Source organism: Natator depressus, chromosome 16 (assembly GCF_965152275.1).
Source record: "Natator depressus isolate rNatDep1 chromosome 16, rNatDep2.hap1, whole genome shotgun sequence".
NCBI lineage: Eukaryota > Metazoa > Chordata > Testudines > Cheloniidae > Natator > Natator depressus.
Window position 1 is genome coordinate 10,602,923 of NC_134249.1, and position 27,113 is coordinate 10,630,035.

The 27,113-nt window shown below is 47.7% G+C and overlaps 1 protein-coding gene across 2 annotated transcripts in view; it reads right to left on the reverse strand.

Annotated features, from left to right (window-relative positions):
- ASTN2 (astrotactin 2) overlaps nt 1-27,113 on the reverse strand; it is a 589,627-nt gene that overhangs the window by 264,936 nt on the left and 297,578 nt on the right. For both annotated transcript variants that reach the window (XM_074973795.1, XM_074973796.1), the window contains exon 11: nt 7,646-7,796. In XM_074973795.1, the coding sequence (XP_074829896.1) occupies nt 7,646-7,796 (151 nt within the window). The remainder of the gene's footprint in view (nt 1-7,645; nt 7,797-27,113) is intronic.

Here is a 27,113-nt window from a genome sequence, read left to right on the forward strand (position 1 = left end):
TAACACACTCTGAGTTCCCCCAACAAAAGAAATTAGGTAACTGTGAATTCCTGCTCAGATTTCCTTCTGGGGACCAGAAAATGGTCCGTCTAGATGTTAGAGTGACAGCTGTAATGCACTGGGTTGTGTTTGCTTATAGCCAGCATGGGAGAGATTGGCTGGCTCTAAGAATCTGCCTGGGGATACGGTGTTCGTCTGCTAAGTCACCCTGAGAGCAGGTGTTCGAACCTTGCACCAAGATGCACCGTAATTCTGCTGAATCGTACTAGCCAGTGGATCCAAAGAGCTGCAGTCTGAATGTGTGCAGGATTGCAGCCTCCTTCAGGAGCAGACAGAGGTGGCTCTGGGACAAAGTGACCCTGGTAAAGAAAACCCTTGGGAGAGCTGAGCAGAAAACATCTGCTTTGCTGTTAAAGTTATCAGTCAAGGCAGAGCCCAGAAAGGGGCTACGCTCGGATTCATAAAGCATGTGCGCACTCTGTTCAGAGCAGGCTGGAAACTTCCCATACTTCAGCTTTTACCAGCTATTTATTTGTACTTACTCTTTAATTTAACAAGCCCTTTCCTGAACTGGCAGTGAGGTCCATGCCACACAATCCCTTTTCTTCGTCACACTTCTATGTGCATCAGGGACTGAGCCAGGCCCAACTGCTGCACTGTGATGTGCCAACCTCTGCCTGGTCTTCAGCTGCTATTCACCCCTGTGATGACAGTCCCTTGGTTCAAACCCCCTGGGGAATGGCCACCCATCACCCGTCAAACTGCTCCTTGTGAGACACCTCAGATTAGCAGTTGCTTCTTTCCATTTCATTACTGTTCTGAAATACTTTCAGCAACATCTGGGAGCTCTGACACATGCTTGCTGTAGCTACTGTAAATTTAGGCTTGGTTTTAGCTCCTTCTTGGCCACATTTCTCAATATTTCTAACACTGGTAGCTAATAAGGAAAATAAGAGGAATCAGAGATTGTAAATTGTTTGGGGCAGGGAGCGTGTTTTTGTTCTGTGTTTGTACAGCACCTAGCACAATGGGGTTCTGGTCTATGACTGGGGTTCCTAAGTGCTCCCACAATACAATTAAATAATCACGTTTCAGGGTATTAGCTGAAACTATAGGGGTCAGAAAGGAATCCTTCACTGCACCCATGTACATCTCTGCATAACTGGCTAGGTGCATAATAACTAGAACTAGTAGAAAATTTGCTGACTGAACTGTTTTCTGTCCAAAAATGCTCAATCAAAGAAATCAAAACATTTTTGTGGAAATGTCCCATTTTCATCAAAAATTTTGACAGAAACATTTTGTTTCCACTTTATGGTTTCAACTCGTATGTTGCAATATAATGATACCAACTAAAAGTCAAAACGATAAGGTCAGAATGAAACGTTTTGACCTTACCAAACTGAAATACCTCAAGGAGATTACTTTGATGTTTCTGAAACAAAATGTTTCAGAATTTTTGTTTTGTGATAAGTTTTGAAATGTTGATATTTTGCTCTGATTCAAGATGAAAGACAAGTTTGAAATGCCAGAATTTCCAAGGAACTGAAAATCCAAGTTTCTTTCATTATAATTATAAACCCAACCCACCTTTCTCTGAAACATCATCTTTAGCTCATGCTGGAGGAAGGAGAGCTGCTAGAACATTTTATGATGGAACAGGTTTCCACTGGAAGATGGTGATTTGGCAAAATTGAAAGTTTTCTCAGGAACGTAACAATTTCAACAAAATTTTGAAAGGAAATTATCAAAATGTTTTGTTTCCACTTTGTCATTTAGACTTTTATGGTATGACAACGTAAAATGTGAAATGATAGAGTAAAAACAAAATGTTTCAACAAGGTTATTTCACTGTTTTGGAAACAAAATTATTTCACAATTTCCATTTCATGGTAAAACTTGAAATTTCAACATTTGGTTCTGATTTGGGAAATTATGAAATGTCAGGTATTCCCAGTGGAATGGAAATTCCATGTTTCAACCAGCTCTATTCATATCTACAGGCCCCCACCACCTTCCACTGGAACTTCATCTTTAGCTTGTGCTGGAAGGAAGAGACCGGATGTGATGGACCACTGATCTGATCCTGTATTGCACAGCTTATATCCCTAATGCAACAGCTACATTCTTAAATCAAACCATTTTGCAACACTGCCTTCCAGCACCTCAGGAATATTGCATCATTTTGATATGAAAATAGAAGGGGTAGCTCAAGACAGGCTGAGCAAAGGCCTGTATGTCTACCAGGAGACTAGGATCAATTCCCTCTCTGTCTAAAACAGAGGTGGGCAAACTTTTTGGCCCAAGGGCAACATCTGGGTATGGAAATTGTTCATTGGGCCATGAATGCTCATGGAATTGGGGTTGGGATGCGGGAGGGGGTGAGGGCTCCAGCTGGGGGTGCAGGCTTTGTGGTGGGACTGGGGATGAGGGGTTTGGGGTGCAGTAGGGTGCTTCATGGGATGAGGGGATTGGAGGGCAGCAGAGGGGATCAGAGCTGGGACAGGAGGTTGGGGCGCGGAGGGGTGGCTCAGGGGTGCAAACTCCGGGAGGCGCTTTGGCTCAGGGGTGCAAGCTTTGGGCAGCGTTTACCTCAAGCAGCTCCCAGAAGCAGCGGCATGTCCCTCCTCCAGCTCCGACACAGAGGTGCGGCCAGGCAGCTCTGCTGCAAGCTGCCCCATCCACAGGTGCCGCCGCTGCAGTTCCCATTGGCCGCAGTTCTTGGCCAATGGGAGCTGCGGGGACAGCGTGCGGAGCAGAGCCCCCTGGCTGCTCTGACACATAGGAGCCAAAGCGGGGACATGCCGCTGCTTCCCGTCTGGAGCACCAGAGCAGGGGAGCGGGGTTTCGGGCTTGCCCAGTGGGAGCTCAAGGGCTGGATTAAACCCAGCTCTCCTGAGTCCCAGCTCAGTGCCTTAAACACAAGAACATCCTCTCCTCTTCCACAATCAACAGGAAGTTGTGAATGGTGACCCATCTGGCCCCCTCCCTACATATCTGAGTGACTGGCCTTCACTGTCTCCATAAATCTTTGTGCTCTCAGCTGCACAGGGGTTGGTATGGCAGGAAGAGATCACTTCTGGGGTTAAGATACATCACATTCTTTTTATAACCTCTCACAGACGGGAAAGCTCAGTGAAAGAGAAACCAGAGAGGGGATTATTAGAGGCATCTCTATCTGCTCAGCCGTGGGATTCTCACCAGTCTCCCCTTACCATGAAGTTGAAATTCTGTGGGCTTTGTCAGCCGATCTCCAGCTCTGCACTCCAGTCCTGAAATCTCTCCTAGTAACATCCTTGGCAAGAGTACTGCAGCCCAAGCCCTTTGCCAGGGAGAAATCTCACAGCTCTGCTTTCACCAGAATTCTCCGGGGAGGCACATATCGCTGATCACAGTGCCAACCACCTGCCAATAGTCACGGATGCTCTGTCCCTCAGCATTTCTGACAACAGAGCTTAGCTTTCCAGATCATTCGTCAGCTGATACCAATTTGCCTGCTCATTGAGCCAGTTTTGCTTCTCCTGCGGAATCCCACATCAGTCTCCCATTGATATTTAAACAGAGAAGAAGACAGACAATTCCCAAAAAGGTCGAGGGAGTGACCATTTGAGAATCAGCTCTAAAATGTCTCCCAAAGGGGGAACTCTAACAACTTGACTGAAATCGCATCAGGCCAAGACCAGCCCTGCATTCCCCATGCAACTAGCTCAGCAGGGCTTCCGCTGGGCTCCAGCTGGGCTCCATGCGGGAAGCCATAGGTTCTGGGACTAAGGGTGCAGGGGGTGCCGCAGCAGGCTTGGTGCGGTTTCCATCATATGCAGGGGTGACAGTTGGGTTCAATGGCTCTCAGCACCCCCACTACACACATTGCTGCAGCGCCTCGAGTGGAGCAGCATGAGACAGTCCAGATCTAGAAAGCCTGCGCTTGCCCCAGAACCACGGCCACCTCCCTTGCTAAGTAGGAAAGTTGTCTGGACAGAGGAGGATCAGTGCCAAGCCCTGGCATAGCATGGAGTCCTCCCTCCCTTTGCAACGCCGCCTACATTGGTGTTCTATTTCTGCAAGCGGGAGGGAGAGAGGAAGAGATGAAAAGAGAGAGGAACAAAAGAGAGGGTGAGGAGATTAAAGCATTGTGCCTCTAGCACCTCCCATTGCAGCACCAGCTTTTCCTCACGAGACCGGCGAGGGGAGCAGAAAGAACTCCACTTTCTGCCTGGAAGTGGCATGGATCCTGGCGACTCACCAGTCCAAGGCTAGCCCCGTTCTTCCCACACCAGGGCCGCACACTGGTAGCAAAAAACAAAGGAAGCAACCCGGAGTGTGTGTGGAGGGGCGGCCCTGGGCAGCCTAAAAACAGCAAGCACCCCGCCCCTTCCAGCTCCCCACTCCCACCTAGCAGCAACTTACACCCAAATGGATGCTGCTCTGTCTCTCCCGCATAGCTATCAGGGACCAGGATTGCACTCCAAGGTGACTGCTCACGCTGATTCTCCATCCCATCCCCGACCCCCCTGTGTTTCGTTCCCATTAATTATAGCCTACATTTAGGCATAGGAGCAGGGTCAAGGAAGGGAAAGAAGCCCCATTTTCCCTGAGTGACATGGATTTCAATTTCCACCGCTTCATGGGACATGCAGGGAGAGCCAGGCCTGTAATTTATTGACAATTTCTATCTTTTAAAAGGCGGCATCTTGGCGGCGCTTCTCTGTGGCGCACGGCAATCGGAGCCAGGATTGTTTCTGACAATATCTGGGAGGCACGTTACTTTTCAGGGTGAATTGGCAAAAGAGAGAGAGAGAGACAGACAGACAGACAGACAGACAGACAGACAGACAAGAGGAAGGGAAACCAACTGTGTAAGGACCCACATTGTAAAGTGTTGCCCGTAACGCACCAGTGCTATTAGGCGGCCAAGCTAAATGTGCTTAACAAGCATTCGGGGATGGGGGGTGTCATAAATATAAAGGGAAGGGTAACCACCTTTCTGTACACAGTGCTATAAAATCCCTCCTGGCCAGAGGCAACATCCTGTGACCTGTAAAGGGTTAAGCTCAGCTAACCTGGCTGGCACCTGACCCAAAGGACCAATAAGGGGACAAGATACTTTCAAATCTTGGGGTGGGGGAAGGCTTTTGTTTTGTGCTCTTTGTTTATGTGGTTGTTCTCTCTTGGGACTGAGAGAGGCCAGACAGAAATCCATCTTCTCCAACACATCCTAATCCAAGTCTCCAATATTGCAACCAGTATAGGTAAGCCAGGCAAGGCGGATTAGTTTCTCTTTTGTTTTATGTGAATTTTCCCTGTGTTAAGAGGGAGGTTTATTCCTGTTTTCTGTAACTTTAAGGTTTTGCCCAGAGAGGGGATCCTCTGTGTTTTGAATCTGAATACCCTGTAAAATATTTTCCATCCTGATTTTACAGAGATGATTTTTTCCTTTCTTTTTTTTTTTTAAATAAAATCCTTCTTTTAAGAATCTGACTGATTTTTCCATTGTTCCAAGATCCAGGGGTTTGGGTCTTTGATGATTTTGTAATCAATTGGTTAGGATATTATTCTCAAGCCTCCCCAGGAAAGGGGGTGTGTAGGGCTTGGGGGGTTATTTTGGGGGAAGATGTCTCCAAGTGGTCTCTTTCCCTGTTTTTTGTTTAAAACGCTTGGTGGTGGCAGCACAGGGTTCAAGGACAAGGCAAAGTTTGTACCTTGGGGAAGTTTTTAACCTAAGCTGGTAAGAATAAGCTTAGGGGGTCTTTCATGCGGGTCCCCACATCTGTACCCTAGAGTTCAGAGTGGGGAAGGAACCCTGACAGGGGGATAATGTTAAGAGCCACCCGGAGACGGCACCACTCCAGGCTGACCTTTCTTGGCTCCTGTGTATAAACATCTTCAATAAAGAAAGAGACACTTCACTCCTGCTTCCGCAGAGCTGAGGAGGGGGCCAGAGAACGCTCCTGCAGGGAATAGGGCGGGTTTGGAGAAGGGGTGATGGAGGGGCTGGGAGAAGCATCTATGGCTGTGCAGGTGTGCGTGAGAGAGAGACTGAGTGTGACTATGAGAAAGACGTGCGTGCATGGAAACCAGCATGTGTGTGTGTGTGTGTAGGGAGGTGACAGTGTGTGTGTGTACACATGTGCTGAGGTGACAAAGAGTGTGTATACACATAGAGGAGTGTCATTGTCACTGGCAATCTGGTGTGTGTGTATGAGATGAGTTCCAGATTGGCCCTGTGTGCCAGTGACAGAGACTGTCAGTGAGTGTGTGTTTGTGTAAAGTGTGTAATGATGCAAGGGCTCCACTGTGAGCACCAGGAGAAGGATCCCATTTTAATCAGCTTGTTTTTTCCAGGCTCTTTTTACAGAAAGAAGAGGACTGATTCTCCAAGGTTGCCAAGTGACTCTGTTGTACAAGGAAACCTCCCCATCCCCTGCAATGGTGTCCCGTTGTACAAGGAAACCTCCCCATCCCCTGCAATGGTGTCCCTTTATTCATATTAAAAATCAACCTACAGCAACAAAATTCCCTTGGAGAGGACTGTGATGCTGGAAGGTGTTAATGGCTGCCATCAATCACAGACCTGGATAAAGTCAATAGTTGCGCTAAGCACCCTTCTTTCAGGCTTATGCCTCTTCATGTAATGAGAGCTGGAAAGAAGAAGAAGCTACTGCCCAAGGCACTGGGCAGCCTGGCAAAACCTGAGCAGAGTTAAGCAGTGTGGTCCGTGGGATTTCCAGGGGATTGGCTGCAAATACAGGGACAAGGGTATTGTTTGGCAAGCTGTGAATGTGCGTGCGTGAGAAGCAGAAAGCGAGAGATGCTGGGGCGAGCGTGGCCATGGGAGGAGGCTGAGAGATGGAGCTACTTTTCGGCGCAGAACTTGCTGGAGAGGCAGACTCGGATTTCTGAGCCAGGAAACTGCCTGTTGTTTGTTCCTACTGTGTTTGGGGAAACAGGATTTTTGTGCGTTCTTGGAAAACAAACAGGATTGCACCAAAGAAACACCTCCCTCTATCATGAGTTTCTCCTCCGAAGGGAAACAACCCTGAAGAAGCGGCTACCCACTGGGGCCAAAGAGGTGGCACGGGGCTTTGGGAGGGGCACAGTGCATGAGGGAGGAGCTCCCAGAAAGTTGGGAAGCATGTGGGCGACAGAGGAGACAGCAAAGTCCATTTCCAGTCCACAACACTTTGGCAAGTATGTGACAATCGACTCTGCATTGCTCAGCGCGCCTTTGAGCTCCCGCCGGACCTCTGGGGGCTCCGTTGGGCTGGAGAACAGGTTGTTCATTACTGAGGCAGAATTCGCACCTGTGGCATTCCCCAGGAGCCCCCACCCCTCCCCACAGCTTGGACCATTCTACCAGCCCTGTTAACATTCCACAGGACCCTCGGGGCATCTCTCCAGCTAAGGCCAGAGCAGTCTGCTCCCACAGAGCAAGGCAAGAGAGAGAGAGAGAAGACAAAAGGTGGGACAAGGAGGAGAGGGAGAGAAAAGGAAAGAGAGATAGACAGACACACAGTCCCACTGCCCAAAAAGGCAACAGAGATTCCCTTACCCAAATCCATGGACAAAGAACTAGTAACTCCCACCCAGGGCAGCCGTGACAACATGCCATCTCTCTACAGCGCTAGTCACCCAGTGGCATACATACCACACAGCCCGTGGAGTCCACTTTGCGGTCCGACACACACTTGAAGTTACGGGTGCAGCCACCATTGTTGCGTGAGCAGTCTCGGACCGGCCCAAAGGAAGAGAGCAGGTCATTGATGGTTTCGAAGTAGGTGGACAGCATCGCTTCTTCCCTTGGAGAGAAAAGGCACTGTTAGAACTGGCGACCAAGCAGACTCGAGACAGCTTGTCTATGGGTGGCCAAAGGGTAAAAGGGGGGGTAACTGGATGGAACGTTTTACATGAAATATTTATGTGAAATATGCTTTGTCATTGAAGCTAAAATGTTTCATTGGCCTAGTTATGGTCCTCTGTACAGGGGTGAATTCCACCCTATGGGCATAATTCCTACCCACCATGCAGGAATTCTGCTTCCAATGCTACAGTGACTGGTTGTGTGGCTTGCAGTGTTCAGTAATCCATTTTAGGGGGAAGACAAAAGGGTGGGATTTCAAACGTGCCGGAAGGCCAGATTTTCAAAGGTATTTAGGCCTCTAAATATTCAGATAAGCACCTAGTTGTATTTTCAGAAATACCTGGATGCCTAAAATGCTTTTGAAAACCTCACTAGGCACCTGTCTGTATCTTTAGGTGCTTAAACACTTTTGAAAATCTGGGCCTAAGTGACTTAGGAGCACAAGTTCCACTGACTTTCAATGGTCACTAAGGCACTTTTGAAAATCTCACCTCTTAGAGCCACATGCACAGTCCATTTTGCAGGTAGCGAAGAATTCAGGGGTGAATGTGTTCTTCCCATTTGATTCCTGTCAAAGGGGGTTGGGATCTTTGTTGAGAGCACTAAGCACTTATAGAATGTTTATCTTCTTCAAAGCGCTCTCCAAATATTAACTCATCCCCATAACATCTTGGGGAAATAGATATGATCATGCTGTTTTACTGACGGGACACTGAGGCACAGGGAGGTGAAGTGACTTGCCCTAGGTCACAGAGTCACTCCCTCTGTTATTTCCTGTCCATGTTTCATAAACCTCTTGGGTCTCTTTGAATTAGGGCTGGTCTATACTGGGCACTGCATCAACAAAGCTATATCCCTCAGGGTTATGAAAAGTCACACCCCTATGAGACAAGGCTATGCTGGCCTTTCCCCCGGTGTAGACAGTGCTGGGTCGACGAAGAATTTTTCTGCTGACATAGCTACTGCCTCTGGGGGAGAACCCCTTCCGTTGCTGTAGTGAAGCCAGGTCTACACTAGGAAACCAGGTCAGTATAACTACATCGCTCAGGGGTGTGAAAAATCTACATCTCTGAGTGAGGCAGTTAAACCAACCTAATCCTTGGTGAGGACAGCACGTGGCCGATGGGAGAGTCTAGCTACCACCTCATGGGGAGGTTGATTATCTATACCAACGAGAGAAGCCCTCCCATCAGTGTAGGTAACATCTTCACTGAAGCCCTACTGCTACACCATTTTAAGCATAGACAAGCCCTGAGTGTCTACACTGTAGCATTTTAACTGCAGACATAGCGTTGGTGCTCTGTCCTCACTAGGCTTTACAACTCCTCTCAAGTGTGTGTCTGGGTGTAGGGGGAGAAAGAGGAGGAGATGTCTCACAGCTATAGTGCGGCTGGGATTCCAGGGTCAGATCCTCAGCTGGTGTAAATCACTGCAGCTCCCATGACTCGAGGCAGAACAGGTGTGCAAAGCTGGGATGGCCCTTCTATTGTGTTGCACTAAAACCAGAGCAACGAGGACGGTGTGCAAGCTAGGAGTTGGAGAGGGGGGATCAATTCTCTCTTTTAATTAAATCTAGAAACACCGAATGAAAGAGGCTTTTGTGCCTCTTGTACGGCCGGTGATTTCTGCTGGCAGCGATTAGGAGAGAGGGGAGGGGAACGGCGCTCTCTGAAATTATGCCTGGTGTAATGGATCATCGCTGACAAAACAGGGGCAGCAGCTGATGAGCCTGAATGAGCCATTACATGTATTAAAATATTAACCTCCTCAGAAGCAGGGGCGGGAGGGAGAGAGATGGAGGGAAGCATTTAAATGTCACCTCTGAGACGAGCGGGGTGACAGCACCTTCTCCAGACAGAGAGGCTGTTTGGCTCCGGACGCATTGATTCCTCATAAACGTTTGTTACGTTGGTGGAACATTGCTACAACACCAAGGCCTGACGGGAGGAAATGTCACACAGAGGAAAGGATGGGTGGCGAGCTCCGAGGGAGCTGGGAGCAAACTTTGCTTTTGCTGCATCTGAGAGGGGCTGCTCAGCTCTCCGGAGCCAGACTCTGCGCTCCACAGACACGGACACGCTCAGCTTTTCTTTGTAATGTTGGGGTGGATTTCAGCGCCACAATATTTAATTAACCATCTCACACAACAAGACAGGGGCAGACGGGGTCACAGGCAGCGGGTGATTTTCTACACAGAGAGCTCTGCCTCCGCCCAACAGTCTAGACCTGCAGCCCCCTCCTATTCCCGTCCTAGGACCCCCACCCTACCCTGCCAATGCCCTTCAATTCAAACCTGCAGCCCCCTGCTATTCCCGTCCTAGGACCCCCACCCTACCCTGCCAATGCCCTTCAATTCAAACCTGCAGCCCCCTACTATTCCCGTCCTAGGACCCCCACCCCACCTTGTCAATGCCCCTCAATCCAGACCTGCCCCACTTTATTCCAGTCCTAGGACCCCCACCCAGATCTTCCAATGTTTCCTTAGCCCCTCTCAACAGCACCTCCTACTGTTCCAGATCGGGGCTCAGCAAAACCTTTGCCAATTCACCTTCTTTCTGCCCTAATGCCCCACCCTTATCCCAGTCCTTGGTTGCTCCAATGGTTCTGCAAATGTACCTCATTGCTGACCCACAGCACCCCCTGCTATTGTAAGTCCAGACTTCTTCACAGTTGTGTCAATGCACCTGCAGCCTTTATCACCAAATGCCTAATCTGGTCGAGCCCCACTGCCCAGCCCTCCCCACCGCGAGCAATCACACACGTCCATGCATCTCTGCTCGTGCATCTCTGCACTGACCTGTGAGTCTGTTCCGAGGCATGTCCCTAACAGAGCCTGCAGAGTGCGTATTGTGAGCTGGAAAAGCCCTTGACTAGGACCTTGACTGACATCGCCAACCCCATTTCTTCTGTGAGTCATTAGATGGGGCCCAAGACTCGGAATCTTTAATTGTATTCCTGGCTCTAACTGGACTCGCTCAGTGACCTTGGGAAGTCAATTAAACTCTCTGAGCCCCAGTCAATCATAAAGGGAGGGTGGTGGCTAGCCGTGCTCACCCACCGTGGAGAGCAGCAGGTGAAAAGCCACTATCTAAATGCTAAGCATGCCAGAGAGGTGAGAGGCGAGTGCTCTGACATGCTGTACCACTCAACCTCTTCATCAACATTTTACTGACTCCCACCAACTATGCTCTTCCGTCTAGGACCAGCGTGAACGTTAATCGTCAGTGGTAATGCACCAAAGGGTATTAACTAAAAGACAAATCCAACCGGTTGGCTTTATGGGCAATTCAGCAAGACGTCTCCTGTCTGACTGAGGTTTAGATCAAAAGCCTGTTCTCCCCCTCCCGGCCTACGGCTGGTTTCTGTAGAACTGACATCTCGCCCAGAACTCATTTCACCCTGTCAGTCTGAGCCAGATGCTTGGATTTACACTGGAAATAAATACAGATAACAGATTCTGACATGTCCCATTGTTAACACATGCCCTTTAAGGTCAGTGTCACTCACGGAGAGATGCTAATGCTCAAGTCAAGATGGAGAGCAAGAGCTGTGTCTGATCTGGAATGTTTAGCAGCCTGGGCAGAGAGGGGAGGGAACAGTCCCTCTCTGAGCAGCTGGAGAGGAAATGCATCTTCTAAATCAGGAAGGTATCCGCAAGAACCTTTTCTCCTTCCCAAAGACAGGCATTGCAGCACCCCCTGAGCCAGAGGTGCATTTATTTCTGCAAACACGCCTGAAATCCAGACCACCTAGTCACCTTGACCAAGAGTGGCTGGGTTTGTCATCCAGGAGAGCTCATGCAGCCACTGCAAACTGAATCTCTGACTGCTGCACTTCATGCCACCATGATGTCCGGCTGCCCAAGCATATGCACTGATCCTTGTGCCTGTCTGCTTCCAGCACTTAGGGTTCTGTGCTCCCAAGGGAACAAAACACATCTGTTCCCGTATAGCTCTGTGTTTGTCCCCTTGTTAACCACATCACTGCTGGCTTCTCCCCCGTGACTGCTGCGGTGGCTACATTCCACTGCCGGCCAATGTGAAAATCTGGGGTTGCCACATCAGATCAGACCACCAGGCCATCATGTCTCACCTCCTGCTTCTGATGAGCGACAACACCCATGGTTCAGAGGATAGTGGAAGGGATATGGGGGGGGGGGGGCAGGGGAGTCTAGCCAACTGTGTATAACTGTACATTAGGGGAAATAATCCCTCTTTACCTCAGGTCAGCTAAACCGCAGCAGCAGCATGGGACTGGATTATCCTTGATGTTTGATTCTGACTCCCTGCAGCAGTGAGTTCCATAGGTTGCCTTGAAAAATGTTTCTCTTCTTTGTTATACCTTTGCTGTTAAATTCACTGAGTGACACCATGATCTCTCATAACAGGAAAGGATACTAAAGAGGGGCTCCTCAGTTTGAACTCTGCCGTTCTGTATCTCAGAAACTTCAAGGAAGTGCCCTCTGACTCCTCTCTGGCCCAGGCGAAATAACCCTAGTTTATGCAATCTCTCATGTATGTCAATTTCTGCTTGGGCCCTAACCATCCACTGCAACACCATGCCTGTACCGTATCCCAGCTCCCAGAATGCTACACCTATGCTGGGAATTCAGCGAGCTGTGTGGGTCAGAAATATCTGATACACAGAGCAAATTTTGGATCCGAATGCGAAGAACATTTCAGAGTTTGTGAGCAAATTTCTGCTTCCTGAGACCTCTCCCCACCACAAAAGGCATACGTTTAAATGAAATATGCCTGCCTCGCTGCTAACCCTGCTGCGAGCCCCTGTAAAACAAGGCTCTCTGACTAGTTATATGGCAATACATTCTTTGCATGATACCCAGAGACATTCGTTTTTGACCAGGCTTCACAATGGTTCCTGAGTCAGTCAGAGTGCTGCGTGTCATCTCCCACAGCCTGCACTTGCTTTGACTACTCATTTGTAAATACTCTTCTCTTCTCCTTCCCCACTGCTCCGCATCCTCCTCCCTTGCCCCATCGTTAATAAAACAGCATCAGTGACAAATACTGCTGGGGGTTACTTATTCATGAAATATCAGTGCCAAGCAATTCTAAAAGGCCCCAAAGCACTCATCCCACAACAAGCTCATCACGCCAGTCTCCTGAGCTTCACAACAACCCTGTCTTCTGGGCTGACCCTGGGAGGGGCTGCTGGGGATGATTCCCCTCAGCTGCCCTCTCCTCTATACCTGCTCTGTCCCTAACCCACAGACCTAACCACTAGTGAGACCCTGATACATCCCCGGCATCGGCTGCCCTGTGATCTACTCACAGCACTGGAGAGGGGCATCAAGCTACAGCCTTGCTGCTCACGAGTCCCAGAGACAGTGAACGCTGAGTGGAAATGGGGTCGCTGCATGCTCTGTGAACTTCAGCATCCCCCCCTTCTGTGTAGGGAACTGCACACCCCCATCCCCATACACTAGACAACAAAGGAAAGGCCCAAGCAGAGAGGGGGACATCTTTGGCTCCAAACACAGAGCTGTCTTCTCTTTAGCCCACCAATACAGACTATACCCACAGAGAGGGCTCCCCACTGCCCAACCCCCTGCCACTCCCCACCCCAGCCATACTCAGACAGGGTGCTCCCCACCCTGGCCAGACCCAGAGAGGATGCTCTCCACTGTCCATCCCCCCACCCCCTTTACCAGCCCTGGGCATTCCCAGACAGGGTGCCCTGTGCTGTCCAGCCCCATGGTACTCCCACACACACTGAGAGGAGTTGCCTTCTACTGTTCCCTTTCTGGGTACAAGGCAGCTTTTTGCTATCCCCTCACCCCAACAGGGAAAGCTCCATGGGACATGACCTTTATCCGCCTTCTAATGAGCTGCTCCGTGGATTCCCCAGCAGGGAACTGGCAGATCCACGGAATGACAGGAAGCAGCCAGGCTGTGGGTTAGAGGTGGAAATTAACCAGACTGACTCAGGGCAGCCGTTGAATTGGCTGTCAATGAGCAGCCGGGATGAACCATGCCCTGGGGCAACCGTGTTCACACCAGCTTAATGCACACAGCTGACATGGAGCTCTGTCCCAGCTGGGGAGGAGGGCTGCTGTGTCCTGTGCACAGTCCGTGAATGCCGGCAATGCCATTCCTACAACTTTCAGAGTAGCAGCCGTGTTAGTCTGTATTCGCAAAAAGAAAAGGAGGACTTGTGGCACCTTAGAGACTAACCAATTTATTTGAGCATAAGCTTTCGTGAGCTACAGCTCACTTGTTTTAGCCACTGGGGCAGGGAAGTGGCAACCACTGTGGGCAGGAGGCAGAATTCCACTGGTGACAGTGGTCTGTGATCTGGGGTATACCTCCAGGACTCCATAGTGCAGTGCGTAGAGGAGCTCTCACTGGTGGCGATGGCAGGTATGCACAAAGATGAGGTGTAGCAGGTGATTAGGGCCAAGCACCTAGTAGTTTGATATGCCTCTATTTTTGGGTGCCCATTTGAGACGACTTAAAGGAGCCTGATTTTCAGAACGCGCAGCACATCTACCCTCCAAAAAGCAGACCCCTCCAAGGTATCTCCACATGAGCACCTGGGGTCAGGGCCTTACTGCGCCAGCCCATCACTTTTCACTTTCAAAAATAGAATGTGCTCATGTAATGAAAGACTCCCTTGGGGGGGAGGGATAGCTCAGTGGTTTGAGCTTTGGCCTGCTAAACCCAGGGGTGTGACTTCAATCCTTGAGGGGGCCATTTACGCAAAAATTGGGGATTGGTCGTGTTTCAAGCAGGGGGTTGGACTAGATGATCTCCTGAGGTCCCTTCCAACCCTAACCTTCTATGATTCTATGACACCGCAGACTCCTGATTACGCAGATGCCAGTGGGCCGAATTACAGTGGCACAGGCAACCTTAACTGTGGAATTTCCTAACATTTACATATCACCCCCCTCTCCCATATATATCCGATACCGTCAAAGCTGCCGAGGGGAGTGCTGCCAACCCAATTCCCACTGATTTTAGTAGGCATCCAAATATCACAGGTGGTTTTAAAAAGATCAGTCATACAGGCCAGATCCTAAGCTGGGGGAAATCAGTGTAGCCCCATTGACTTTGGACGATTAACTTCAGTGCAAGTCGGCAGCTGGTTTATATGAATTTTCCTTAGTACTCCCATATCTTATGATAGTAGACCTTATAAGCCCCAATATGACAAAATTTATATATATATAAAAACCATGATTCAAAGTGTGACAGGTTCCCTACAAGTTTGCAGTAATATACTAGAGATTCAATAAATCCAGCGCTACATCGGCTGCATTTAGAAGCTTATCCTGGCAACCAGAAACTTAATTAAAATAGAAAAAAAAAGCGCCCCGAGTCTGTAGGAAACATCAAATTCATCCTTGGGGATCCCAGAATCTAGGGGTGAAACTGACATGTGTTTAATTATCTGGGACTGATCCTATGATGCTCTGCATAAGGAATTCCCATCAGGCCAGTGGCCTCTTTTATGGTAAAGTAACAACCACACAGAAGGGAAGAGAGCTCAGAGATGTCATATGCAAGGGATAGGGCCAAATCAGCGATTCCATATAAAGGTAAGCAACTATTCTTTCCCCCCTTTGCCTTAGCAAAGAATCACGATCCCCTCTTCAACGCTGAACAAGTGAGGTGCAAGTAAGATGCCCTAGCTATACACTGACACATGTCTGGTCTCCTAGGCAACCTTTGCTAGGGGAGATTTAAGAAGAGGCACATTAGATCTAATATAGATGATAAACCACATTCAGTAAGAGCCTTGCGATTTGCATGTCTCAGTTCCCAGTTCACTGCGGCTCTCATGGCGCATAATTATTCCCAGATTCAGTATGTTCGATTTCATGGGTGGAACCATCTTTTTTAAAAGGTTGTGCATTTCCAGACACCAGTGGCCGGATGATAAAACACAGAACACTTGATTCAGAGCACAGGAAATTCCAGCTTTTGTCAGGGCGATAAGCTAGGGTTAACCACATCAGAGGATGAAGGTCTAGAACACAGAGATGGGATTTCAGAGACCTCTCTCTATTCCTACTCACATCCTAGAACACACACATCCACAGAGATCACTTTAACACTTTCTCTAGGCTGCTCCAGAGCCCTGGCAAATGGGTGGTGAGGGCGGAACAAACCTTGGTTTTCTTGGTACAAAAGGGTTGCATTTAACCCAGATCCCAATGGATCATAAGGAACATATTTAGGGCTTGATTCTCATTTACATTAATGCTCCTTTATACCACTCTGAAAATGTAAAGTAACCATAAATTACTCAAATGCCGACCGCTTTACATTGCTAGAGTCAGTATAAAGGAGATCCAGGCCCTCAGAGTTACATCTGGCATAAGGGTGGCCACGGTTTGAAGAAGACATAAGAAGCTTCTTAGAACTCAATCCTGCCACAATTAAATAGGTGCATATCCTTGCTGCTCACTCATACATGTTTGAGGAACTTATTTGGTTTAGCACTTGCAGAATCAGAGCCTTAGAAAGTCTACTCTTTGGGGCTGGAGACATGTCTTCCTCTGTGTTTGGAAAGTGCCTACCATATGTTGAGGGATATCACAATCTAAATATTGATTAATGTTAATAAGAATTATTCCCTACCCATCCAGACAGAGCTGCTCAAAATCAAGTATTGCCAGTGCTCATAATTTGATCACGTCTTGCATACTTGTTGTTTTCCTTAAAGCTGCAGCTTCTGGAGTCATGTGATTATGTGAGAATCTGTGCTTTCATTTTTTTCTCCCAGTATGTTTCCAGTCCTCGTGGTTGCAGAGAAAAGCTGGAAAATGTGACCCTCTAAATGCTCAAAAACCAGAAAGAAAATAAAAAGACCTCCAAAATTATTGTTGTTTTAAATCTTATGATTTTGAAGGGACCTGGCTTGTGAATTTTGAACACTTCGGGGTGGTGACACTGGCTCGGCTACATATGCTGGGTAGTGAAAGGAACAGCTTGGAGCAGTGAGATACCTGTTCACCTAAACCACAAAGATCACTTAGGAAAACTTGCAGGAAAGGTTATCTGTAGCTGCACAATATTAATAATTTAAATCATTAAGATGAGAAAAAAAGATGTGTCCATTCAACAAATAACTGGCAGTAGTAATATTTAGTAACTGATGGTAATTGAACACTAATTAACTCATTTACTGAGTAATGTATTTACCCAGTCCAAAAAAAAAAAAAAAAAAACCCTCTCTCTGTATAATGGCAGAGGTTTATATGTAATTTGAAGCAATGCATAATTTAAAAAAATGCAAATGAAAATTACTAAGTGATTTCTCTTTGCTTATTAATATTTTTATTAGTATTAAATTTGCCAAGCAATTCCCCCCACCATCCGTCTTCTCAAAATGTTAATTTTAAGTTCAAACTAAATCTTAGTAAGTAGCATAATTGTTTTGCTTGGACTCAGTAATTAAAAAGCGCTATGCCATTTTCTCTCCCCTGAAGCCTGTGAAACAAGCACTCCGATAACATGCTGATGACTGGGGTACTAAAAAAATATCAAAATGAGTTGTCTTGCTGTTCTGTGACATCGGATGACATGTTGAATCTTCGGTAAATGGGTGTGGTTCGTGACAGGGGCAAGATTTCAATCCAAAACCCATCCACAACAGTCTTCCCATATATCAAAGGTTGTTATAGAGAGGTCAGTGATCAGTTGTTTTCAATGTCCGCCGAGGGTAGGACAAGAAGGAATCAGCTCAGTTCACAGCAGGGGAGATTTAGGTTAGATATCAGGAAAAACTTTCTAACTGTCAAGGTAGTTAAGCACTGTTCCTAGGGAGGCTGTGGAATCCCCATCACTGGAGGTTTTTAAGAACTGTGTAGAAGAAACACCTATCAGGGACGGTCTAGGAGCTTTACTTAATCCTGCCTCAGTGAGGGGGACAGCCTAGATGATCTCTCAAGGTTCTGTCCAACCCTCCATTTCTATGATTCCATGGGCTGGTCTACACTGAAACCTTACATTGGTATAGCTATGTACGTCTCTCAGGGGTGTGAAAAATCCACACTCCCAAGGAGAGTAGCTATGACAACCTAACCTGCAGCACAGACAGTGCTAGGTTGATGGAAGAATTCTTCTGTTGCTCTACCTACCACCTCTCGGGAGAACCCCTCCTGTAGCTGTAGTGTCTACACTGAAGCACTGCAGTGTATTAAGTCTATGTCTCAAGCTATGTCTACACTACAATTAGACACCCATCGCTGGCCTGTGCCAGCTGACTCGGGCTCACTGGGCTTTGGCTTAGGGGCTGTTTAATTGCAGTGTAGATGATCAGGCTTGGGCTGGAAACTGGGCTTTAGGACCCTGATAGGTGGGAGGGTCCCAGAGAGCCTGAACCCAAATGTCTGCACCACAATTAAACAGTCCCTTAGCCCGAGCCCCGCAAGCCCAACTCAGCTGGCACGGGCCAGCGGCAGGTGTCTAGTTGCAGTGTAGACAAACCCCAGTTAAACTTCAATGGGCTTTGGAAAAGGCCCCAAAGGAAGAAACCAACTCCTATCAATTAAAACAAAACTGCCCCACTGAACTGTGCTGATGTCTCACCGCAATTCACTTCCTTGTATCCTGAATGATGGGGGAAAGGGACTTAACTCTGGGTAAAATGGGCTTCCACCCCTAGTGAAAGTTGGGTTATTGAGGGGAAGGGAAAGCAAGAGGGTGTTGCAATGATCGGTAAGAAGCACAAACTCTGGCCCAAGACTCTCATATAGTGACTGGTGAGAGAAACAGTCACATATGGTACTTGGAGGGTGCTCTGTGCCTGGTGTCAGATCACTTCAGAGCCCCCACACAAGGAAAGCCAGGTGACTAGACAGGGACAAACTTCCTGCAGGGAGAGGAAGAAAGAGTGGTGCCAGCTCCATCCCGGTTGCTGTTCATCTCCCCTGCAGCCAGTCTATCCACGTTGATCTAGTTCTTTATCTACTCACACTGAAACCCACCAAGAACCCAAATTTACCAGAGACTCTCAGAACGGAAAGAAAACTCTACCCCTGCTCCCCTCCTCGCTCCTACTCAGGCAAGTCAGAAGCCCAAATCCTAGGTGGCTGGTGCATGTAGGACATCCAAAAGCAATTAACAGTCAGACTCAGACTCCCAGCCGGGCAAACCCTGGGTTCTCGGAAGGATGTAAGGAACACAACTGTAGCTCTACAAACCTGGGGATATACAGGGTAACACCTCACTAAGTGCACAATTGGAAGGTGCTCTCACACTGAGGGGATGAGGGTGGTATAAGAACCTATACAGAATTACACACCAAAAACTGTGGTTAAAAGAACAGTATTAAGGTTGCAAAGTCTAGCACTCCGAAGTTAAGAAATGTCAGAATTAAAGTGAGCCATGGCACCTTAATTCACCCCCTTGTGCATCTGCATTATGACACTGTCTTTAATTACCCGAGCACCTACTAGTTCTCCCACAGGACTCCTGGTGCACATGATGGATGGTGCTCAGTTTGGACCAGATATTTAATGCTCCTACACATATAGATGGGGCCTAACAGGATTTTAAGAGCCTAAGGAATTGGAGTTAGATGCCACGCTGCTCTGCATGACTCCCAGTATCCTTGCCCAACCACTCCCAGTCATAACTTCTCTCCCCGCTCCAATTCCTTTCTGATGAAACTCCTTGCCCCAGTCCATGCCTTTACCTCCCACTCCAGGTCTGGCGCTTGTGCCCTCTCCATTCAAATCAGGCAACTTCCACCTCCATGCTGTTTGGGTGCCCACAGGGGGGTTCATTGAGAGCACAGGAGAAATAGTCTTCCTGGCTCTCGGATCTGATGCCAAGCCCCACTCCAGCCCAAAGCAGTTGGGAGCAGCCTTTACAGGGACACTCCGGCTTCGCCCTGTACTGGAGCATGCTCCGTCATTCTGTGGGGATGGTGCACACAGTCTGGTGAGCACTAGGCTCGATGAGGACCTGGAACATGCTCAGTGAGGATGGAATCTTTGGAGATTTTTGTCGCTAGAACAGAAGTCTCCATTGAGCAGGCGCAAACTACAATTTTTCAGAAGCTTATAACTTAGCCAAATTTAGGTTCATTTTCACGGGCACAGCAAAAGGCATGTTCCTGACACAAGGGCAACCCCTGTGCCAAAAGTCAAGTCCCTGTTCCAAAGCATGGGGGCACTACAGCTGTTCAAAAAAGAGGCCACCGGAATTGTTCAGCATGGCCAATGCAATGTTTTCCTCTAGCCCTGTTCTAGCAAATGGATGAACTGTTTTGGTTGAATTTTTCCTAAAAAGTTTAGCTTGAGGCAGACATCTGGCATGGAGAATTTCAGAACAGTCAAAGTTTGGTAAAGTTATAAGTGAGTAAAAATAGGATTTTATAATGGGAGGTATCAGGCAACCTTAATAATAGATTGTTCTTCTAGCCCTGCCTACAATCAAACAGAAGAGAACCAATTATACAGGGGACTAATTTTATTTCTATTGTAGTTCAATGGCGAAAGCTCACATCAGTGTCACCGGTATCGGACAAGATCCTCAAGCAACACTCCTCCTCACATGTATCCATTCCGAACGAGGCCACAATTAAACAGGTGGGACATTGGAAGGGAGTTGATCATCCAATCACCATTTTTTTTTCTGGCCTCTCAAAATAATTAGCATCCAGCAAGCCCAACATGTAAGGTCACTGCTCATTCATCACCCCCAAAAAATGGCTGGTGATTCATTTGTCACAAGCTAATGTCCTGCATTCCCCCCTGCAGGAGGCTCTCTGGACTTTCTGTCTGCCTTCCCTCCATCCCCGATTTACTATTCAGTGAAGGTTGGGAGGAATAAGAATTAAATATTCTCCTGCCACTTTGCATACTGCCCTGCTGTGGATTAATGTGTAGTTCGCACACACAGAGGTATGGTCCACACTGCTGTCATGGTAACCACATCAGCTCGCGATTTGGCTAAAATACATGAGAAGCCCTGATGCAGAGCTCTGGGCTTCAGCCTGCTTACAATGATAGACGGTCTTCCCCGCCTCACCCACAAGGACACGCTCAGCTGAGGTCTGCATGGGGAGAAGGCCTGAGGAAGTCACAAGAAGAGTGGAATGCTGTGTGGTGAGCGTCAGGGGAAAGGCCGATTTTAGAACCCACATGCACCGTGTTAACCCCCAAATGAGGTCGGCCCCAGTAATGAGGACACAAGTCTAAATCCTTGGGAGATCTGGGTTCTGCTTTACGTGCTTCCCCTCTCTCTGCCTTGCATTCCCTGACTGTAAAATGGGAATAATTACACTCCATCCACAACTGTAAAGAGCTTTTCACAATCTGCAGCTGAAAGATGCTATGCGTGCCAGGCATTACTGTACAGACCCACTCATCTTCATGCCACGTATGGGTGTAAGCAGTCACTTGTTCTTCCTCGATTATCCTGGTCTTCCTCAAGAAGCATTGTGGGAAATGTTTCTGTTCTGATGGGCTGCTTGACAGATACATTGGCATTTGATGCCAACTAAGGAAAGCGATGGGATGTCGTATTTGGTAGAAAACAAACAGGGGAAAAGTTTCCTCCACTTTTCCCAGGAACTTAGCTACTTTCTCTCTCTCGCCCACACACATACCCCAGCTCCCAGCCCCAAGCCCGGCCAGCTCTCATTATGCTGCTGCTGCTGGTTTTTAAATCCAAATAAAGTTCTTGGTTGCAGCAGTGATCAGCACTTTAGAAATGCCGATAGAACTGGATGAGATAAATAGGGACTGGCCAGTCGTGCAGGAGCAGACATCTACGCCCTGGTTTGTCACAGCTGCTGAGCGCCTGGCGCTCCCATCGATTTGCTGGGAGCAGAGGCTGCCAAGGCACCTCCAACAATCTGGCTATTAGCAATCACCGAAAGTTCAGTCTATGGGGCGGGGGGAGGGAGAAAGAGTGTCAACACTACGCAGCTGGCTTCTAGGGCATCTTCTCCCTCCCGCCTGCTACTCCCAGGGGCAGGGGAGGGGAGGAAACGGGTGTTCAGACTGTGACTAGGCTTGTTCCAGAAGAGGTGTGGGGACATTTTGTCTCTCCACAGGTGGAACTGTCCTTAAAGGAATGAACCCGTCAGCACTACACTCTTCCTGGAGATTACGCTTCCCTTCAAGCTAAGGGTGGAGACGGCCCCGGCCCCAAGCTGGCGGTGCTCCAAAGGTCCGGCACGTTACATTACTCGCCGACCACCCCCTGCGGCAGTGAGCTCTCGTTATCTACCTGAGCACAGTGTGGGCGGCTGGGTCGCACCTACTGTTAATCAATACAACATCCCCTCGCCTCACGGCTGGCGGTAGGGAAAGGCAACAGGACAGCTACCTGAAGGCCCTCTGATCTGAGAAGCCCTGAGCTTTCTGGAGGCTGCTGAATATCAGCACAAACACCCACATGAATGGCCCTGAATGATCTCAGAGCCCCATTAATCAGGAGATTTCACCCCACCTTCCCCATTCCCCCTCCACATGCAGAGAAACCTTTGAGGCTGGGAAACTGAGGCCTGGTCTACACCTAAAACTTAGGTTGCCCTAGCTAAGTCACTCAGAGGTGTAAAAAAGTCACGCCCCTGAGAGACGTAGTTAAACAGACCTACACCCTAGTGTAGATAGTGGTACATGAATGGAAGAATTCTTCACTCTTGAGGAAACCCCCTTCTGTCGCTGTAGGAAGTGTCTACACTGTAGAATTACAGCTGCTGCTGTGCCATTGTAATGTAGACATGCCCTAAGGGCTGTTCTGCGCTGAAAACTTACATCAGCTAGCTAAGTCTCACAGGGGTGTGAAAAATCCACACCTCTGAGAGACGTATGCCAACCTAACCTACCGCCTCTCGAGGAGGATTAACTAAAGCTGTAGCAGTTCAAGACTAGGCACAGCCAAAGTTTAATTTCATTCTTACACAGGGATGGGGGCGGCGGGGGAGAGGGGGACACGTGGCGATGGGGGAATTGTTTGTAGACCAGAGGCAGAAAGGAGGTCAGGGATGGAGCCCTGAATATTATTTTCTAGAGGGCACTTCAAAAGCTCGTCCATGCACCACGCTTTACAAAACGCTGTTCAACAGGGCTGGTTACTAGGGAGGCTTCTATGCAAATAGATATTAAAATCCTTTGTTCTTTTAGAATGTCTTCTATCAGACGCTCCCAAGGCATTTTTTAAAAGTAAATAAATATCACCATTCCACAGATGGGGAAACGGAAGCAGAGACGTTACCTAAGGCTAAATTTTCAAAAGTGGGCCCAACTTTACACATTTAAGGTATGTCTTCACTGCAGTGTTAACTTGGCCTCTTACTTGGGTTTTAGCCCAAACCCCACTACTGTCCCCACACAAAAACTTCTGGGCTAGCCAGCCCAGCTGGGATAATGGGTGAGAGCCTGGGCTCCATTTTAACATGGGCTGCAACGTACTCACTTCGTAGTAAGGACACAGGCTAAATCACTTGAGCATTGACAGTCCGCCAATGCCTTCCCCCGGAGGACACACGAGTTCTCCCACAATTGCCTGAGAAAAAATCTAACAGCGTCAGCAAAGAACCCTGGGATATACGCTCCATGAGGATATAGTAATGCAGGCTGGGCTTTGCAGTGGGGAACGCTCACACCCAGCCTAGGCTAACCCAGGTGCCAATGGCCCAAGTTACCTCTGCAGTGAAGACATACCCTTACGGACAGATTTTCAAAAGGATTCAGGTCCAGAGCCACAAAGGTATTTAGGCTCTTGACTTCCACTGAAATTGGGTGCTGAGTCCTTCTGAAAGCTCCATTCCTCGGGGTCTGATTTCCAGAAGTGAGGAGCACCCAGAAAGTCCTTGAACTTCAGCAGTCACGCCCTCACCTCTCAACTGGTTGGGGACACATGCAGTGAGAGGAAATATTCTCAGCAGGGTGAGGGCAGGAAGGGTGAGAGGTAGGGGTTTTCTGTGCTGAGGGAGGATGGTGGGGAAGTCATGGTAAGAGGAGATTCTCAGCAGCAAACCTAGAAAGAGGCATGAACATGTGGAATGAAGATTCAAGCACTCTGGGTTTGTAGGGCAGTTAGAGGAGGGGCAGCTTAGGGAGTTAGGGGAGGGGCAGCTGGGGAAAGTGTAGAGGGCAAAAGACACCTCAGAAAAGGATAGTGCATGGTTAAGGTGCTAGCCTGGGACTCGGAAAACGTGGGTTCAATTTCCAGCTTCATCACAGACTTCCTGTGTGGCCTTAAGCAAGTCACTTAGTTTTGTTGTGCCTCAGATCCCCATTCTTTAAAAGACTGTGAGGTGCTCAGACACTATGGTAAACGGGACCTACAGATCCTAGATAGATAGTGGAGAAGAAGAAAACACAACAAAAAAACTCACAGCAAGCCATTATAAAGATGTGAGCTACGATCCCTTTGACCACTTGGACTGCATGGGCAGACCTCTGTGCCCATGCTGGGACCTACTGACTGCTGCGGGGCGGCTTGCAGGGCGTGGAGTTCAGGGCAGGACAGGGACTGAAATGATCAGCTCTTTGGGGCAGGTGCTGTGCCTTCCCCGGTGGGTGGAAAGCCCTCAGTGCAATCTACACCAGTGGTTCTCAACCCAGGGTACATGTACCCCAGGGGGTACACAAAGGTCTTCCCGGGGGTACAACAACTCATCTAGATATTTGCCTACTTTTAAAACAGGCTATACAAACAGCACTGACAAAGTCAGTACAAACTAAAATTGCATGCAGACACCGACTTGTTTTATACTGCTCTATATATTATACACTGAAATGTAAGTACAATATTTATATTCAATTTATTTTATAATTATACAGCAAAAATAAGAAAGTTAGCAATTTTTCAGTGGGCTGTGACACTTCTGTATTTTTATATCTGATTTGGAAAGCAAGTCGTTTTTAAGTGAGGTGAAACTTGGGGGTAAGCAAGACAAATCAGACTCTTGAAAGGGGGGCAGTGGTCTGGAAAGGTTGAGAGCCACTGATCTAGACAACATCTTTGAAGTATCAATTCCAGACCCTCCTGGCAGAATGGTAGCTTCTAGTGCAGATTAAGCTTCATACTGGAGTGTTCCATCAACAAACCACAGCCACAGACAGCTCAGGGACAGCATCAGCTCTGGGAAATTCCTTCTCTGTAATGAGCTGACCCTCAAGCTGGCTCCCAGCTCTTCAATTCCAGAGGCAACTGCTCTGCATTTTAGCCTTGCCTGAAGCCGTACTGTGCAGGAAATGCTACCTAGTCACACCTGGGGCCAGGTGTATTCTAGAAAGATAATCCACGCGAAAAAGAAGAAAAGAAAAGAATCTGGATCTGAGTTCTGTTGCATCCATTTTTGTTCCTACAACCAAACTGGTTGCCACCACGCCTGATGGCAGATGAAGAACACATTGACTTTCTGCTTGGGTAAATAAACAAGATAAATTAAGTGGCAAACTGATCATAAATTGGTCATGATTTACTTGGGGATGGGGAAGGAAGATGGTTAAAGGCAGAAAGCAGCGGACGGCAAGTGCCTGGACTGTATTATAACCCAATGTTCAGCTCCCCATTTTTGCTCGGTTTTGGGGGCTAGGAGAGTTCCAGCCCAGATGAGGCACTTGTTTTGTGTGGAGCCTGTTTTGTGTGGATTTGGTTTTTGGGGGGTTGTGAGATTTTTGCTTTTTTTTTAAACCAGGACAAACACTAATATTAAGCTAGTACAGCCTAAGAGACCAAATTTACAGATTAATTTACAAGAATTTGTGTTAGCATAACTGCCACCTTCTGGTGCCAATTGCATGTTTGTTACACTGGGCACAGGCACCGGGGTGTGTAAACTACAAAACATTAGACACTCAGAGGCCCAGATCTCTGAAGTTACCTAGGTGCCTAACTCCCATGGGAATTACCAAGCTTTCCAGGACGGACCATTGCTGCAACAGAATGCTAAACTGTATTACACTGTCCAGCCACTAGGTGGCACTCCATGTAAAATACTGTATTGAAACAAACCTCAGCCTTACCTAAATGACATGGTCTCATGATTAAACTAACACCAGAATCAGAAGGAAAACAGCAACAAAGGTTGCAGATAGAACGAAAAGTGCAACAAAGATTGCAAGAGCTCATCAACATGTCACTTTTCAATGTCCCAGAGAACTTCAGCTTTGACAAACCTTCACAATGGACAGATTGGAAGCAGATTGCAAATTGCAAACAAACTCCACTGGAAATATACAGATGTCTTCTTTAATTTATGCTATGGGGAAGCAAGCAGAGCGGATCTTTAAATCCTTTGACTTTACTGCGGTCAATCACAAAGATGACTATGAAAGGGCTCTGGCTATGTTTGATACATACTTTATACCTCAGAGAAATGTGGTTTATGACAGAGCACGTTTTCACCAGAGAATTCAAGAACCAGGGGGAAATGCTGAATGTTTTATAAGAGCTCTGCATACATTGGCTGAAAACTGTGATTTTGGGAATGGGAAACATGAAAATATTAGAGAGAGATTGGTTATTGGGTTAACAGATAAAAACCTGTCACAGCAGCTACAAATGAACCACGATTTAAGCCACACAGACAGCAAAGCAGTCAGAATTAACAACAGAACAAAAGGCAGGAGCACCTTGAAAAAACCTGAAACTAGCTTAGAAGCTATAAACAGACACTTGAGTGTTAGAAGTCATTATCATAAAATCCCTGAGGCAAGGAAAGAGAATTCCCAGGCTAAGAGGGACAAATTCCAGACTACATGTACAAGGTATGGAAAAAAAAGTCATATCTCAAGAGAGGATGCACTTCCAGCCAGAGGCGCTTGGTGTAATACATGCATGAAATATGGATATTTTGCAACAGTTTGTCACACCAAAGCAATCAGGGAGTTGGACTCATATTACAGACAATCAAGAGCCATTGTTTTTTGATCTATCATTTGTGATGACAGAGCCTACCGAGAGAGTGAAACTGGATATTAATGGCAAGACTATTGACTTTAAAATTGACTCAGGAGCTGATGTCACGGAAGGGACTTACAACTATCTTCAACCCCTCCCAGAGCTGAAGTCACCTGACATAGCCCTGACTAGCCCTGGAAGTATTCTGAACTGCACGCACCAGGTTTATCACAGAAACAACATAGAAAGCTATGCATTCAGAGTGCATGTGATCAAAGGCTCTAAGATCAGCAACCTTATCAATCATAGTGTGGCAGACATGATTGGCCTGGTAAGGAAGATGGAAGAACTCGATGGAGGATTTGAGGATATTGGAGTTTTGAAAAGAGATCCAGTACAAATGAACTTAAGAG